The sequence below is a fragment of the Tasmannia lanceolata genome, unplaced genomic scaffold, assembly GCF_043159265.1.
Source record: "Tasmannia lanceolata isolate RefF3 unplaced genomic scaffold, GAP_Taslan_0.1 ptg000007l, whole genome shotgun sequence".
Classification (NCBI taxonomy): Eukaryota; Viridiplantae; Streptophyta; class Magnoliopsida; order Canellales; family Winteraceae; genus Tasmannia; species Tasmannia lanceolata.
This window is the reverse complement of record NW_027518684.1, coordinates 20,192,280-20,209,446: the sequence shown is the minus strand read 5'-3', so window position 1 is coordinate 20,209,446 and position 17,167 is coordinate 20,192,280. Positions and strand designations below refer to the sequence as shown.

At 37.0% G+C, this 17,167-nt stretch overlaps 1 protein-coding gene and 1 long non-coding RNA gene across 11 annotated transcripts in view; one reads left to right on the top strand and one right to left on the bottom strand.

Annotated features, from left to right (window-relative positions):
• GSH1 (glutamate-cysteine ligase) overlaps positions 1 to 5,862 on the bottom strand; it is a 29,882-nt gene extending 24,020 nt beyond the window's left edge. For 4 of the 5 annotated variants that reach the window (XR_013252143.1, XM_077385729.1, XM_077385732.1 and 1 more), the window contains exons 1-2: positions 5,744 to 5,862; positions 2,173 to 2,518 (exon numbers count right to left, since the gene is read on the bottom strand). Coding sequence is in view for 4 of the 5 variants with exons in the window: in XM_077385729.1 (XP_077241844.1) it covers positions 2,173 to 2,495 (323 nt within the window). In the remaining variant the exon portion in view is untranslated. Of the gene's footprint in view, positions 1 to 2,172; positions 2,519 to 2,622; positions 2,647 to 5,743 lie in introns of those variants that run through there. The other variant, XM_077385731.1, reaches the window with a different exon arrangement.
• A 5,422-nt stretch (positions 5,863 to 11,284) lies between these two features.
• On the top strand, positions 11,285 to 15,698 carry LOC143881126 (uncharacterized). 6 transcript variants are annotated; one of them, XR_013251862.1, is made up of 9 exons: positions 11,285 to 11,374; positions 12,620 to 12,688; positions 13,319 to 13,403; positions 13,792 to 13,944; positions 14,032 to 14,226; positions 14,393 to 14,459; positions 14,568 to 14,674; positions 14,791 to 15,001; positions 15,594 to 15,698. It is a non-coding gene; the product is annotated as an uncharacterized LOC143881126 (long non-coding RNA). The 6 variants fall into 6 exon arrangements; XR_013251863.1 differs by lacking the exon at positions 15,594 to 15,698 and having other exon boundaries at positions 13,792 to 13,913; positions 14,791 to 15,562; XR_013251861.1 differs by lacking the exon at positions 15,594 to 15,698 and having other exon boundaries at positions 14,791 to 15,562.
• Positions 15,699 to 17,167: the final 1,469 nt, after the last annotated feature.

Sequence of the window (17,167 nt, the reverse complement as noted above, 5' to 3'; positions counted from 1 at the left end):
GTTGAGAAAGTACATGGAGAATTGGGATTTAGAGTTAGTTTAACTACGCTTGTGCTCTGTGTTAATGAAGTGAAAATTATTATTTATTTATTTTTGAATGGTTCAAGTGACCATTCATATTGCATCCAATCCAATCTTTCATGGGTACAAAACATATGGAGGTGTATTTCTATCTTGTTCGTGAGAATGTGGAAGCAGAAGATATTACTACTCCATACATTTGCATGGCAAATCAGCTAGCAGGTGTGTTTAACAAAACATTAGCAAGAAGTCAGCATCAGATGATCACGAGCAAGCTGGGAATGATAGATGTCTATTCACTAGATTGAGGATGAGTGTTACTGTATTACTGTTGAAGGCAATTTAGTAATTAGATTTTTTTTTTTGGAATGGCAAATTAGTAATCAGATATTTTATTATGACTTACTTGTTATTTACTTATATAATTATTGATGTTTGGTTAATACAAGAGTCAACTCAACCACTTGGAGGAGTGACTTTTTCTGCTCCCAAAATATCTTCTTTCTTCTCTTCTTTTCAACTTTCTCTTGTCCCTCCTCACTTCAACAATATTTTGATTCATAGCATTGGGGAAGAAAAAAGAGATAGCTAGAAGGCGAGACAGCAGGGCCACATGCCATTTAAGAAAGAAAAACAAAATCGTGCCAAGTGGGAGCTTTCTAGGTCAAGAGAATAACAAGCCACTACTCCGGCAAACTGATTCAGAAGATCATTTTAGATATTCAAGTGGGCTAGAATTGGAGGAGTGTTTAGAGACAACCAAACAAGGGTTGGAGGAGTCTTTAGAGACAACAAGATGGGGAGATATTGTTGCATTTTTTGTGCCTCTAGGTGCAAAGAGACTCAAGCAGAGATTCTAGTGCTCTTAATAGGATCAAGGCTCTTCCTATCAGAGTAGGTGGAAAGTTAATCACGGAAAGGGATTCCTCCAATGCAGTTAATTGGACATTGAACAGATATGTGGCCCCATGGAAGTTGGCATGCATCGATGACGAGATTAGGAATTTACCAATGAGATTGAAGTATCTTTCAGTCATATTCTTAGGAAGCTAATGAGGAATGCTTAGCTAGAAAAGATGTATGTAGGCATGATCTTTGTATTGGGGAAGAGGCTTGTATAGTTGTTTTCCTTTTCTGCATTCTATTAATTTTTTTTTTCTTTGAATGGTGAAAAAATTGAGTATTGGACTCATATTTGTGTTTAATTTTTAGGCCCCAATATAAATATGAGATGCCCTAAAAATCATCTCCATAGGATAATCTTAATCCTCCGATATGTAGATGATTCCATAACATGTATTTCTTTGTTCTATTAATAAAGTCCCATTTTTTCAAATAAACAAGTAATGCTAGGGCCCATATGCAAAAGACCTCCCTCTTGCCCCCTGATATGCAAATCATCTCTATAGATATGAGAACTTTTTAACTCACTAATCCCACTTTACAAGGACAAGAAAGTTAATTGAACCCAGGATCGTTACACACCGATGTAGAGGGTTTTTTAGACTACTTGATGGCATCAAACTAATAGAAGTTCTACAATGGAGGCCAGAGGCTATTGGTGGCAGAAATTATAGGGCTCTCTCATACAATGATCAGATGGGCGGTCACCATTCATTTGTGATTACTACCTTATGAGGGGCACATACAAGTTAATTAATCCAAATTACTAAGTTAATCTAATTCAAAAGTTTACAACAAGAAGTCAACAGTCGACAATCATACAAGACCCAAAACCAACAGCTCCACAGTCTACAATGCACAAGAAGTGGAAAAGAAAGAACTAGACTCAGTTTATACTAGTAAAGTCAATGAATTGTCACAACATCAACTCAACTCAACAAAGCCTTTGTCCCAAACTAGTTGGGGTCGGCTAAATGAATCCTTTAGAAAAATGAAAAATGAATCCTTTAGTAAAGTCAATGAATTGTTACAACATAAACGACAAAATTTTAGTGTATGTCCCATCAAAAGATAAAGGAGATAATAACTGCACATATGCAATGGAGCAATGTATACATTAAGTTTATATAGCAAAAAAGACACAGTGAAAACAAAGCATTTATTTACTAAAAAAAGCATCTGAAATAATTTAAATGATGCAAATATATTAAAAAAATATCACAGAATGGGAGAACTTCAGAATAGTACCTCCATTTCTCTCTCGTCTTGCATCCAGAGGCAAGGTAACCTACAAGATCCTCCTTCGTCAATGGTTCTGTAGTAATTACAGCATCCTCTGTAGGAGGACTTGCAGTAACAACCATCCGATGCCCTCGTTTACATGCTTGTGTTTTCTCACCATTCCACGACAAGCAAGAAAAACCTGCACAACATTCCTTCTTTCTGGATGCTTTATCTCTCAAAATAATATTACACTCATTCTTTTCTACCATCATGAAGGCTCTATTTTGTTCAAACTTATAACCCGAACGAATGCAGTAAGAAGGTGGTGTCTGGGAAAAGAGCGCCATTATGTATCTCTGAAGAGTTACAGCTTTAACAAAAGGACAGAGATTAGGCTAACGTAGTGCAGAAAATGGCAAGAATGAAATTATTATTTGATGAAATTATTAAGTGTGAAAGAATTGAAAATCCAACCTTTTTAGGAAGGAACGAACTGTTTTTCCTAGAATATAAGTTGACTTACCGGTCTGCTTGGGTGGTGATTAAGGAAATTAGACAATTATACAGTAAGAAAAGATCTCTTAAAATAAAAGAAAATGATAACAAAATGCGTTTAAAAAATTTTCATAAATGTATCCCACATGTCCCATGAAAGAGAAATGAAATAAATGGTGGGATTAGTATTCATGAAATGACTAAACAACCATAATTTAGTCTTTAAATTTCAAATTTCATTGATAACAGAGATCTATGGCCACTGAATGAACCAACGGCAACCAGATTTCTGCTGCATAGCCAATAGGGTACTACTGAGAAGTCCAGCAGTCACAAGGTGGTCAAAGAAGCAGCCTTCTCCTTGAAAAGAGATAGAGCTCCTGCTTCAGATGGCTTTTGTTTGGCCTTTTTCCAAATATGTTGTGAATGGCTAAAAAAGATACGATGCATTTTTTTTTGAATTCTATCAGGTGGGATCAACAAGTGTCCATGTGCCACTTTCATCACTTTTTTTCAATAGTGAAATGTTTTTATTAATACAGAAACAAGGGGTGCAGCCCTCAACCTAGGTGGTCAATACATAGAGGAAGAAAGGAAAAAAACAAAAAAACAAGAACAAGAGCCCTCCCTTCTCACGGAGGGAGAAAATCGAACACCTCCAACCAGAGTCTACCAACTCTCATCAGGACTAGCATATCCACTTCACTATTAGCGGATCTTCTGACATTTCTGAAAAGGAATTGAACAACCTATCCCCCCCCCCCCCCCCCTCCTCCTCTCCTCCACTGCCAACATGGTGGTGAATCTTGTCCACCCAATGCGCAAATCTCGAAGGGTAGGGATGGCTCCCAAGCATTCACCTAATGACATTAAGAGATCAACGAAAGAAAAATACTCTCATCATTAAGTCTTAAGCCCTGAAGGACTGCCCTTAGCTCAGCTTTATTAGAATCAATAGTCGCTATAGGACAAGAAAATGCCCACTTTATGCTGCCCCTATCATGCCTAAGGAGAACACCAACCCCCGCCGACCCTGAGTTACCGAGGCTCGAACCATCAAAATTTAATTTATGCGACCCCGGCCGAGGAGGGAGTAGGGACCTCTAGAGCAAGGGATTTCTTTTGGAACTCCACTTACATAAATCTCTCTCCATCATCGATATAAGTCAGTAGAGGAAGGAAATAAACCCAAAATAAGGGAGAGATTTAACCACAAAAATGGTGAGCAAAATTCTTCTAGTGAATGCAAAAAACGAGCCTTTGACCGAATTACGGGACAACGATGGAGCAGATTGTTTGGTCAATTTTCGGCCAATAAGCCTCATTGGAAGTATAAATGAAATTTTAGCCAAAGTCCTCGTTGATAGATTCACAGGTTTCTGGGGAGACATCATTTTGAAGATACAAAGTGCATTCATTATAGATAGGAAATTCCCAATGGTGCTCTTCTAGATAACGAATGCGTTGAATATTATCATAGAACGAGCAAACTGAGTGTTCTTTGTAAGGTAAGCACTGAAAAATATACGAACAAAGTAGAATGGGACTATATAAACTATCTCATAAGCAGGATGAGCTTCAAAAGGGATCTGAAGAGGCTGGATGACAAAATGTATTTCGTCAGTTTGGTGCTCGATTTTGATTAACAAGACGCCCAAAAGATTTTTCAAGACTTTGACAGGCCTTCATTGGGGAGATCCTCTATCCCTATTCCTCTCCACGATCCTAGTAGAGGGATTGAGAAGAATGATATATAGAGCCAAATCTACAGGTTTAATTGAAGGTTGCAAAATTGGCTAACCAAAGTTTGAAATTTCACAACTATAATATGTAGATGATACCATATTATGCAGTGGCAATAATATTCAAAAGCTCAAAAAACTGAAGGTTGTGCTCAGATGCTTTGAGGCTATGTCTGGTCAAAGTGTAAACTTGTCTAAATAAAGATCCATTGGAAAAAGAAAAAAAAAAACTCAACAAACAATCTTCATCTGAAGGATTAAGTTTGATGCATATTGGATAGTCCAAAGAATGAAACTTATCCGCAATATATTGATTACTGAATATATGTTGGACCGTAAAATTCAAAAAATTTTACTGAAAAATAAAGGTAGATAAAATTAGAAAAGTACGAAGACAGAATTAAAAAATTAAAAATCATTGGCTAATACTAGAATATATGAAGATGATTTTACCACCCCTTGTTTTGAGAGAAAGATTTCTCTCTTTAAACCATAGTTTCCCGAAGTGATGCGGGAACGTGGGAGAGAGAAGCAAGGAGTTCAGAAAAGGGAAATTTCGGGAAGGGAATAGCTGTAAAGATATAGAGGAAATGTGTGGAAAGCGTTATTGAAAGTCAACATGAGGCACGTAATAAGCCTCATTGGAAGCGAACAAGAAGTGTATAGAATGAATAGGGTTATAGTAGATTAGGGATGAAGGGTTAATGTAAGTAGTACAAGTAGTAAAGTAGACTTTGTGACTTATCAGAATTACAAGTTTAAGAGATCAATAGCTTCACACATTTATTCATTTACATTTAATCCACAGAAGTTTCATTTAAAAGGACCTTCATGTTATTATAATATCCCTCTAAATTCTCCGTTTGCTTGCCGGGTTTTTTTCTTTTCCTGCGATTTATTTGGGTAAATGTAGGAGACAAAGGAGGGGAGAAGCATTAATTAGAGAATGATTGAAAGATATTATAATGAGCGGAGAGCGAAGGTCGAGAGAGAAAGAGACCACCATTTTCAAGACAAGATTTTGCTGATATGACGAAGAAAAAGCGGATGTGACCACTAAATATTCTCCCACATAAATCCTAAGGAAAAAAAAAAAAAAAACCCCAGCAACCAAACTGAGAAAGGCCTTAATCAAAGCAAACTGTTAAAAAGAAAAAGTCATTTTAAGAAGGAAAAAAAATCAAACAAACTCATTCAAATGTAAAAAAAAAACTTAATTCCAATCTCCAAAGTACAGAAAAATCACTCAATCACAAATCCCAAAGTTGCAGCTGAAAGTCTAGAGATCCAAAACGATTTAACAAATAAACAAAAAATGAAAAATCATCGAACTGAAGATCAGATAGAAGATTGATTACCTTGATTTCTCAAAGAGAAAGAAAATCGAATGAAATGAAGATCTAGGGCTTCTGACAAGAGCTGAGGAGAGAAAATTTTTCCTCTCTCTCTCTCTCTCTCTCTCTCTCTGTGGATTTGAGAATTTAAAGGACGACCGTAGCTGAGTAGGTGCGATTCCTTAAGCGGGCCCCACGTGCCACTTTGCTTACACGCCAGCTCGTGCTCTGTAGCGTCCTCAATGACGTAGTCAGGGCCTCGTGACGGACGCTCAGGATTATTCAGATGGATAGCGTCTTGGGCTAAAGGAAACTAGTGGTCCCCACTGCTTTAATCATAATCACAGACTGCGCCGCCACCGCCACTTGTACAGAATCGTATACGCAAAACTCTATGTGGGGTCCACGCACTATTTGTCTGTGGGACCAGTAATAAATTGCCATGGACCAAAAAAACAAGGACATTAGTTAAAAGGTACCACAAAATATCTAAAATAGTGAGATGGACCCCTTCAATTTCAAACTTGTGAAAGGGATCCATTTTGCTTTTCCTAACAAGGTTTTTTACCGAAATACCCTTCACCCTCAAAATATACACGTTAAGCCATAAAAATAAGGAGAAAATAGTGTTGTTTTCTTTTTCACACTTGAAAAATGGGGTAACCAAGAGATGAAATTGGGGTATCACACCTGGAAAATTTTGGATTGATGTCTGTTGTGCCTGGAAAGGGTTATCAGCACAAGGAAAATGGGGGTATCACACCTGAAAAATTTTCATATTTTGTATCCAAAACTCAAATCCAAATCCAAATCCAAATCCAAATGAGGTATCCAAACATGGCCTAAAGGTACATGAAGATCTTATTGTTGTTTTCATACTCTTTTAATTCACTTTCTGACATCCAATCCAAAATCCTTTTCCACATGAATTATGTTTTTCATGTATTTGACTTCCGAGATTTGTTTCTCTACCCCCATTATGGATTGCAATGGCCCATAAATCTTTATGACCAGTCATAACCATTAGATCAATTGCTTGCAACTGAAGAGTTAAAACAAATAAATATTCTTTTTTCCTAACCATTGGATCCATTGGGATTTTACATGGTACAAGTCCCTACAGTTCAATATTTCGCCAAAAAGGAATGCATGGCCTAGACCATAGATAAGCAAAGCCGTCCATTTGATGGGCGACAATGTAAATCGGTTGTGCCCCAAAAATCACTTCCACAAGATGATCCCAACCCTCCAATCTATATAGGTTTCCATAATATACAGTTCCTCTATAGATTGGAAGGATCAGATCATCCAATGGAAATTATATCTCGTGAGTCAACGCGCGCGTGGGGGGTGTTCTTGGTTCTGATTTATTATTATAACAACAATTATATGCCCTCCTTGTGGAAATTCCTGGCCCCGCCCCTATTTGCAACCAACAAAATTAACTCATTGATCTTCAACAATAGTTACGACTGCTAATTTTTGCTGAAAAGAACCACCACAAAAGCTTCAGCATCTAAACAAAAAAAGATGGAAAAGAGTATAAACCTATAGGAAGAAAAGAGTATAAACCCAAAGTTGTAATGTTAATAACATCAACATAATGTTGAACCAATTTTTTGTGATTCTGGGACCTAGAGGATGACATTAAGTCTACACTTCCATTAATGACAGAAGATGAATACAGAAACTGTTGGAATTGATGAAACAGTCATGATCACAGATTCACAAGCATAAAATAAATTCGGAGTCAATGAACTCAAATTTCAATGGAATTTCTTCTACCTGCAATCAAAATATCAATAGACCCAATGGAGTTTTTCCTACCAATTATCTTTAAACTGAAGCCATGAAAGGATATAAAAGCTCAAAATTTTTCCAAAATTTTCCAGGTGTGATACCCCCATTTCATCTATTGGTCACCCCATTTTCATATGTGGTACCCCAATTTTTATTGTGCTGGTAACCCCTTCCAGGCCCAACAGACATCAACCCAAAAATTTTCAGGTGTGATACCCCCATTTCTTCTCTTTGTCACCCCCATTTTCATATGTGGTACCTCCATTTTCCTTGTGCTAGTAACCCCTTCCAGGCCCAACATACATCAACCCAAGATTTTCCAGGTGTGATACCCTAATTTCATCTTTTGGCCACCCCATTTAATATGTGATACCCCCATTTTCCTTCTGCTGATAACCCCTTCCAGGCCTAATAGATATCAACCCACAATTTTTTAGGTATGATACCCCCATCTCAACTATTGGTCACCCCATTTTCATATGTGGTACCTCCATTTTCATTGTGCTGGTAACCCCTTCCAGGCCAGACAGACATCAACCAAAAATCTTCTAAGTGTGATTCTCCTATTTCATCTTTTGGTCTCCCCATTTTCATATGTGGTACCCCCATTTTCTTGTGCTGGTAACCCCTTACAGGCCCCATAGACATCAACCCAAAATTTTTCAGGTGTAATACCCTCATTTCATCTTTTGGTCACCCCATTTTCATATGTGGTACCCTCATTTTCCTTGTGCTGGTAACCCAGGCCCAACATACATCAACCCAAAATTTTCCAGGTGTGATACCTCCATTTCATCTCTTGGTCACCCAATTTTTTAGGTGTGAAAAAGAAAGCAACACTTTTTTTTCCTTGTTTTTATGGCTTAACATGTATATTTTGAGGGTGAAGGGTAATTCGGAAAAAAGTCTCATCAGAAAAAGCAAAATAGTACCCTTTCACAAGTTTGAAATTGAAGGAGTCTATCTATTGCATAGGGAAAATTGCCAATGGGGAACATCAAAACATGAGAATTGCCAACCGGGGACACACTTTTGAAAAATTGTTAAAGAGGGTTGATAACCCCTTTTAGAGACTTGATAACCCTCATTTCGTCCCTCTCTAACAATTTTTCAAAAGTGTCTCCCCTGTTGGCAGCTCTCGTATTTTGAAGTCCCGCATTGGCAATAAAGATCGTTGAAAAAGTGGTCCCCACCTATGCATTTGGTAGTTTTGCACCCTACACCAATCCTACCGTACACGTGGCATAATATATCATAATCCAGCCGTTGAGTAACGGTTTAGAAACATATGGTTACGAAGAAGGTCATGTTCTGACCTAATTACACGTATCACAAAAAGACAAATTTTTGTTATAATACATCTCCATGGGGACGCACAATTTATATTCCATGTTATAATATTGATATTAAATAGAGGGATATGATATATTCGCCCCCTTTCCTTCCCTTTTCCACCCCCTTCTAGTATAAAATAGTCATAATTCGGACCTTAGGGTATGGATTCAATGTCCAAGATTCGGATCATACCCCCTACTAATTAGTAAATCATAGATAAGATAGAGATTTTATACAGTGTAAGCCCTTATAGATCCTTATTTTTCAAGAAGTACTGTACGGGCCTCACTGTAGGATGATCCAAACCGTCCATATGATGGGCCATAACGTAAACATGTTTTGCCCAAAAAAATATTTCCATAGGATGATCCAAACCCTCCGATCTATAGGGTTTGGATCATCCTAGGGAAAAGATTTTTTGGGCACAACCTATTTACGTTATGACCCATCATATGGAACGGTTTGGGTCATCCTACAGTGTTGGTCCGTACAGTATTTCTTGAAAAATAAGGGACTATCTGGGCTGACACGGTATAAAATCTCAGATAGAGAGGGGAGTGGCATTACTAAAGCAAGAGAGTGCACGTATCATCACCTTTCAACTTATATTAAAATAGGGATTCCACGAGAGTGCACGTATCATCACCTTTCAACTTATATTAAAATAGGGATTCCACTTTTCTTATCTTTTGTTTAGTCTCCATTCCTGTTTTTGGTGGACCAGAGAGCTAGAAAAAACAAACTGGTAAAAGAAGGCACAAAGTTGTGGGGGAACAGAGAAAGGGAAACGAAATACTCACTCTCTTTTCTTCCCCAGGCCACCCACTAGTGGTCTAAGTAGTGTACTCATAAATATACTAAAGGGGGTGGCCCGGAGAAGAAAAGGGGGTGAATATATCACTTCCCTGTTGATAGAGTGATCTCTAGACCTTTATATTTGTGGTGGTCACAAGGAAATGATGATAGTGATCTCTGAAAGATACAATTCTAGGGTTATGGATACTGCTGAATCAATGCTCATTAAGTGGACCCCTCCACTTAGTGCTATTGCTCTAGAGCTATGGCCCACACATCATCAATTCATTCTTTTCAAATGAACCATGGCTGCATCCCCTTGTTTGGTATCAGCAGCCCCCTTTTTTTAACAATTAAACTTATCATGAACATAAAATGATACAATAATATAGTTTTAATATTATTTCCTCATGTATTTTTAAAAAAAAGTTATGGGGCCCAAATGTGTTCCAAGATCCAAACCATTCATTTGTTGCGGCCTAACGTAAATAGGTTGTGCTCCGAAAATCATTGCCATAGGATGATCCTAACCCTCTGATATGTAGTGGTAATGTATCGTCCTACAGATTGGAAGACTAGGATCATCCTATGGGGTGGTTTTGGGGGCACAATCTATTTACGCTGGTGTTGGGGGTTCCACACAAAACCAAAAGATCCCACATCGAAAAAAGTGAAAAGATGTGTATGAGTTTATAAGTGTTTGGGCACCCTTCACTTAATGGCTAGCTTTTAAGGGTGAGTTCTAAACAGGTCCCAACAATTAGAAATTGCAGAAACGGGCTTAGCAGAAAGTTACCAAACCTCATGAATGGTTTTTTTCTAGGTTTCTCACTCACAGCACCCAAGCCATCCCAGCTGATCTCAGTCAAGTTAAGAGATTTTGCATGATGTGTGCACGTGAAGTCCAGTGTTTTTCAGAAAGTACACTTAGGCCCACTTCTCAAGATGACCCAGACTGTTGGTTTGATGAGACACCGTGTAAATAGGTCGTCAACCATCTTTAGCGAAAATTCCCTACCCCTGTGTTCTAAAATCATCCCATTGTGTCCTATTTCTAAGGGGTATTTTCGCCATGATAAAAAGCCAAAAATCTCGCCATCTGTAAACGGAGACCTCGCAGATGTCGTATATGTCCCTTCCTTACGCCTTCAACCTTAATACGTGTCCATTCATTTCAGCCGCCCATAGTTTCAAAGCCCCGTCTCTCTTTGCAAGGGCAGCGAACAAGAGAGGAGTCGGCCATTGTAGCTCTCTCTCTCTCTCTCTCTAGATTCAAAGGTTTTTTTTGTTCTCTATGATTTCCTCATTCCATTTTCTGTGTCTCTCCTCCTTTTACCTTTTTCTTCCTGTGAATGAGTTCATCTTGATCTCTTCTCTTTGCTGCTAGATACACTTACCCCCTTCCCGTCGCATTTTAATAGGGTTTCTGTGCCTTCGTTGAAATAACAACCCTTACATCGTCTCTATTTCCTACAGCCCAGATTTAGGGTTTTTTTCTTGAACTAAAATGTTCTTCTCTAAATGCAAATGCATTCATCATGTCAGATTTGATTAGAGATGTTGTGGTAGATGTCACTTCTTCATTATGTTATTTCCACATTATCTCATGACATTGATATTTATATTTATGTTTTGCCAACAGAGCTTACTGATATAGTGGGGGACTTGTGGAGATAGATGGTAGAGAGCCTTCATCAGCTCCTCCTTCCTCAAGCTTTGTGCCAGGTACCGCTCTGATTCTTCTTCTTCTTCCCTCTCTCTTTCTCTCCTCTCGTTCTCTTCAACCTAGGGTTTGTTCATATTACCAATATGATTAATTTTTCTACGCCTGGGTTTTCTTCTCTTCCCACATGTCCCTTTTCGATTATAAGAAAAACATATCTGCTAGAAATTGGGATTTTCCTTTCACTGTTTTTTTTAAACTGATTTTTCCCTCTTCACATGGCCCCTGTTTCGATTGCAAGAAATTGGGTTATTTTCCTCTTCACATATGGCCTATTTCCATTGCAAGGAAAACTTTATGATGGAAATGTTACGAGTATGATTAATTTTTTCTAGGGATGGGTTTTCTTCTCTTCCCACAAGCCCCTTCTCGATTGCACTGGCATGAAAATTAATTCTGGAAATGCTATTAATCGATGGTAGTGATGCCTCTTGTCATTTACTTCGGATGATTTCCCACGGAAAAGTCTACAACTAGAAAAACAAATGTAGCTAATAAGCTTATTCACAATCTGGAATTGCTTTTATGTTGTTTTTTAATTATTTTTTTCTATTTTCTATTACAAGCAAAGTGAGTTTTAATAAATTTATAATTTTGGATAGTTTCTGCTCTCATAAGCGGGTACGAGTGTTGTTTCTTCTTTTATTGGGGCTGTTCTGTTAATTCTTCTTTTATTTGGTCTAATACTCTAATAGAATGATTAGCTATGAAGCTTAGGAATGTTGGACTGGTTTATTTGATTTATTAGTGTAATGGGTTTTGAATTTATGAAGGGCGGATTGTTTTTTTTATTCTATCACTATGGAGAACAACACCAATTTGATTTATTGGTTTGTGAGTTTTCAATGTGAGCAAGGTTGGCTTGGTTTATTTTATCTAATGGGAAAATTTAACAGAGTCGTCAAAAAATGCTTATGAAGTTGTTTATGATTTTTAAATTCTTGTCTCAGTTTTGATATTAAAAATAGTAGCAGGCACATAGCCTAAATTCTATTTGGATGTCGTTGAAGAAAATTTAGAGGAAAGAAGGGTACATGAAAAAATCTACATTTCTCACTCTATGCCTTTTAATGGTTCCGGTTAGCACCTTCTTAGTTGCATATTTCTACTATATATTTTTTTATTAGTAAAGAAAAATTTAAATTCTTTGTTATTCACCTATTATGCCAATCTCTATAGCGAAATTCAATGAATCAGGGTTTGGAACTTTGATCTATGTTGTAAATGATGATCATTACCTTTTCTAGGATCTCGATGGCTTTGTCATGGGAGAGGGAACAAGCTTGCTCCTTTTGGAAGAACGGGAACATGTGAAGGTATAGTTTTGGTGGTTTATAATCACCCTAAAATTTATTCCAAATCTTCTGTTTATCTTACTTTGCCTTTTCTTCCCAAAAGCTTTTTGTTGAATAAAAAGTTTATTTATGGAACATGGTTAAATGGTCGGGCCAAGGGAGTTGAAATATATGCGGAGTTACTTGGAGGGAGTATGGCGTGTGATGCTTATCATTTGATGTTTATTCAATTGATATTTTTTTTACCTCACTTGCATCTAAGTCTTTCTTGGCCTTCTTCTGATCTTCGTGGGCAAGGTCTCTAATTCATAATTCTATTGTTCTTCACATTTGTATTTACATTTCTATCTCTAATTCATTGTTTTTCACATTTCTGTTTACATTTCAACCACTGTAAGTACTAACATCAATATAGATTTTGAAACTTGGTACAATAGACAGCAAAAACTCACCCTTTGACGATTCAAATCCCAATTATTTTTCATTTTATTTATCCGCGTATACTTTTCATTATTTTGAAACAGAAAAAAAGCATTAGAGTGAAAATTGTTGAAGTTTTCAAGTTTAAGAGATCCCTTTTCCCTATCAGTATTGCTTCTTCATTGCTTTTTAATAAATCTCTCACTCCGTTTAAAAAAATATAATTTACAGAAACCGGTATCTACTAAAAGAAATTGTTGGATTCAAATATGAAGTGTCTGGCCCATTTTCAAAAATGGTGCAATCATTTTGAAAGGTAACATTTGATTCTTTATCCACAAACATGGTTTTAGAAACCAGTATCTACTTAAATAAATTGTTGGATTCAAAAAGAAGTGCCTCACCCACTTTTAGAAATGGGTGCAATCATTTGTAAAGGTAACGTTTGATTCTTTATCCACAAACATGGTTTTAGACGCCCCTGCTTATGGTCATTGGTCATACTGTTGCAATGTTACAGCCCCTGAAGATGACCCCGACTATCATTAAAAAGGTCATAATCTCAGCTCACAAACAGTCTATCTAATTGCTTTCAAACCCTGAATTAAATACGCTAGCTTTAAGTTTTCTATTAAAAATTTGAGTATTTGAAGGAATTGTCCTACGCATTTTCTTAACAATCCTTTATGTCATGTGGTGACCAGTTTCATCACCATCTAATCATGGTCAAATGGGGATGGGGATTGGCAACCTGCAGTGGCATGTTGTTTGATTTTTTAAGCAGTGATGGGAAGCAGGCCCAATGATGATCAGGTTTTGATCCAATGTTGGTGTTTCTTACCACCCTCACTTTCAATGTAAATCCAGCAGTGTTTACTTGAGCAGCATTTCTTTTTTTGTTATCGAAGAAAAAAGTTGAATAAAGTGATCATGTCTTTATGCAGCTTTAGATCTACTTATTTATTTGAATGTTCAAGGACCTTAGTGGAATGCTATTCTTGCTTCGGGGTAGAGCAGTGGGTGCAGTCCAACAAAGCAGTATTGGAAGGGGAAAAGGGATTCGGAGTTCTACCGACAGGTCTTTCATGCCTTGCAAGAATCCCCTGCGCTTTATTGAGATCCTTGAAAACATTTACATGGTATGCGTTTTATTTAATGTTTTAGGTGATTAGTTCTTATGAATTGTTTTAAACCCTCCTCCTAGATTATCTTATTCGTGAGTTTACTACCTTATTTTATGAGTAGTGCAGGTTGTATATGCAATAATTCACCGAAAGAAGGTCTTTAAAGCCTCATGTAGTGCAGGTTGTATATGCAATAATTCACCGAAAGAAGGTCTCGCTTTAATGAGCTCCTTGAAAACATTTAGATGGTATGCTTTTATGTTTTAGGTGATTAGTTCCCTTGAATTATTTTAAACCCTCCAAGATTATCTTATCCATGAGAACGGAGCAGATTTGAACAATTATCTTCTTTGTAGGTTTTGAATTTCTTCAAAAACCGGATGGATGCACAACGAATGGATGGTGAATGGTTGGTGAAGAAAGTCCTCCAAATCATAATCATTTGGCATGTGAAGGGATGAAGGTGGAATGGAATTGATCATTGTCTTCCTTTTATAACTTAAAAGTTCATTTTAATTCAATTAACTACATGAAAATCAATCACTTATGTTTAGGATTTGAACAAATGTGTTTACCCAGTTCCAATTCACACACCGAGAAGAACAGGACACGATCTACCACTGCGTTTGCTCCTTTCCGGCTGTCGCTTTCCTACTGTAACATTGATTCCTCTCTACCCGTCGCCTTCTTGACGATCTATCTACCATGCATTGCATTCTGCCAGCCATTCCATTCATACAGGCAACATTCGTCGAGATAGCAAAATCAACAACCGCTGACCACTTAAACAGTAAGTCACACCATTCATTTTCCTAAATCTTTCGAGAAATGAACTGAATCAATGATAAATTTAAAATCTGGTCGAAGTGGTTGATCCGATGTAAAAATTAATGGTGAAATTTGGGTTTGACTCTGTTAAAGTTGGGGTCAACTCGGTGAAAGTTGGGGTCGTGTCAAAAAATTTCGAGTCGTGTCGGAAAATGCCGGATGGTATCAGGAAAGAGTCGACTCAACCCAATTTTTCCTGGAAATGACCTGAAGTTAATTTGGGGTATTTTAATTATACATCTATGATTCACAGTTTTTTCCAATTACTTCCCAATTATGGAAGGAAAAGTTTTCATTGACCATATACAGTTTTAATTGCTGAATTTATCCTCTAATTTATTAAAAAATCATGATTTTTCACTGCAAAATTCAATCTTAATGTCTCATATTAAAAATAATCATTATGTCATGTCCCTTTCAATTGATTTCATTTGTGAGATTGCCTTATAAATACCTTGAAAGTCAACTACAAAACTTGGGACCGTTTGGTTTTGTAGAGATGAAAGCAGACTAGCCTGAGAAAATTGGGTTTTGTTTTTTGAAATGTTATACAGATGCAGCTTGTGTTCCAATATCTGAAAACCAGAAACGTCTGTTCATGAACTTCAGAAAAAGGAAAGATGGAAAACCCACAAGATCACCTTGGCTGTAGTTTTGTTGGGGACTTTTTTGAATTTCTCTTAGTGAGTGTTTTTTTTTTTGGTGATTTGCTATTACTGTACATTTGGAAAGCTATACTGTACATGACAAACAAGTGGGAGATATTTTTGGATCATCTTGACAATGAGTGGGTGGGCTTGACTGTAGTTTTTAAAATGTTTCTCCCCGCAACAACTTATGTTAGTATCATTATCCATTATTTGATTGGATGATATTGCTTAAGCGCGCTCTTGGTTATTTGCTTCAGGGTGCTCCTATGGAGATCATGCTGCAATATCTTCATATAGCTTTCATGTTTTAGTAATTCATTAGTTTTTAACATTATGTTGTTTTAATGATCTTGCCTGCTTCCTGCATTGATGGCAAATTCTAAGATTCCCTATTTTTAGTAGTGTTGTACGTGGTAGCGAATGTGGTTTACGAAAAATGTTCTACTCACATTGCCTGTCTGCTATTCTGAACTAGATCTGTGTACATTCAAAGTTTATGGGGATTCCTCTATTAGGTGATGAAGTGTATGGAGGAACAAAGAACATGGATTTGTCATGTTATTGGCCAAGACTCCATCGAGTTATCACAACCACCTCTCACTCTTGCTCTCAAAATTACAAAGGCCCTGCCTCCATGCCTTGTCTCTTGGGTAAAGTCTTGTTCCCTCTAAATTTCTCTTAGGCTTTGTTTCTTTTGACGTAAAATGAGCGTAAAACAAATTAATTTTACGCCCATTCTTTCACTTTGGTTTCTAGATGATCAACACAACATGGGTTGATTTTACATTTGCCAATGGAGGTATAATCTTGGAAAATGAGTTTTACTGTATTAAAATTTTAGATGCACAAACATACATCATGTAACTCTCTCGCCTTGCTGAATTACCCGTTTTTTCAAATGATACACTTATGGGGAGAAATTTCACAGAAAAGTCCTACTTTGGTTGACATAAAACAGGTCCAAAGCTACTTCAACTTCATTTTAAAGATCGAAACGAGAAATTTCGCAGCTGTACTAAACCATGTTGTAAAATATCTTGGTCGCACATGCATTTGCACGTGCATCTTTTACTAGAATTCATAAAATTGTCAGTGGTAGAAAAATTATCCATTTAAAATTACCTGCACTTTTATGTCGTAAAATACCTCAGTCTCACCTTATCAAGCAATAGTTTGAGAAAGTACCTGATAATGCAATAACTAATGAAGATTCTCAATCTGTTCTATATGATTCACAAATATCATGTCTTTCTTTATTTGTTAGTTGTGGGAAGCTTGCATAAGCAGATTAACTACATGACATTGGCATGTCAATGATTATTTAATTGCATCGTCTGCCTTTAGCGAAGTGAGAATGATGGGACATCACCAATCATGATGCACATTTTAGAGAAATTTTGTGCAGTTCTCTCCTCGCAAGGATTTTCAGCGATTGAGGGAGGGGTTGGAGGCAATATCACCAATTTTATTGAGTTCTG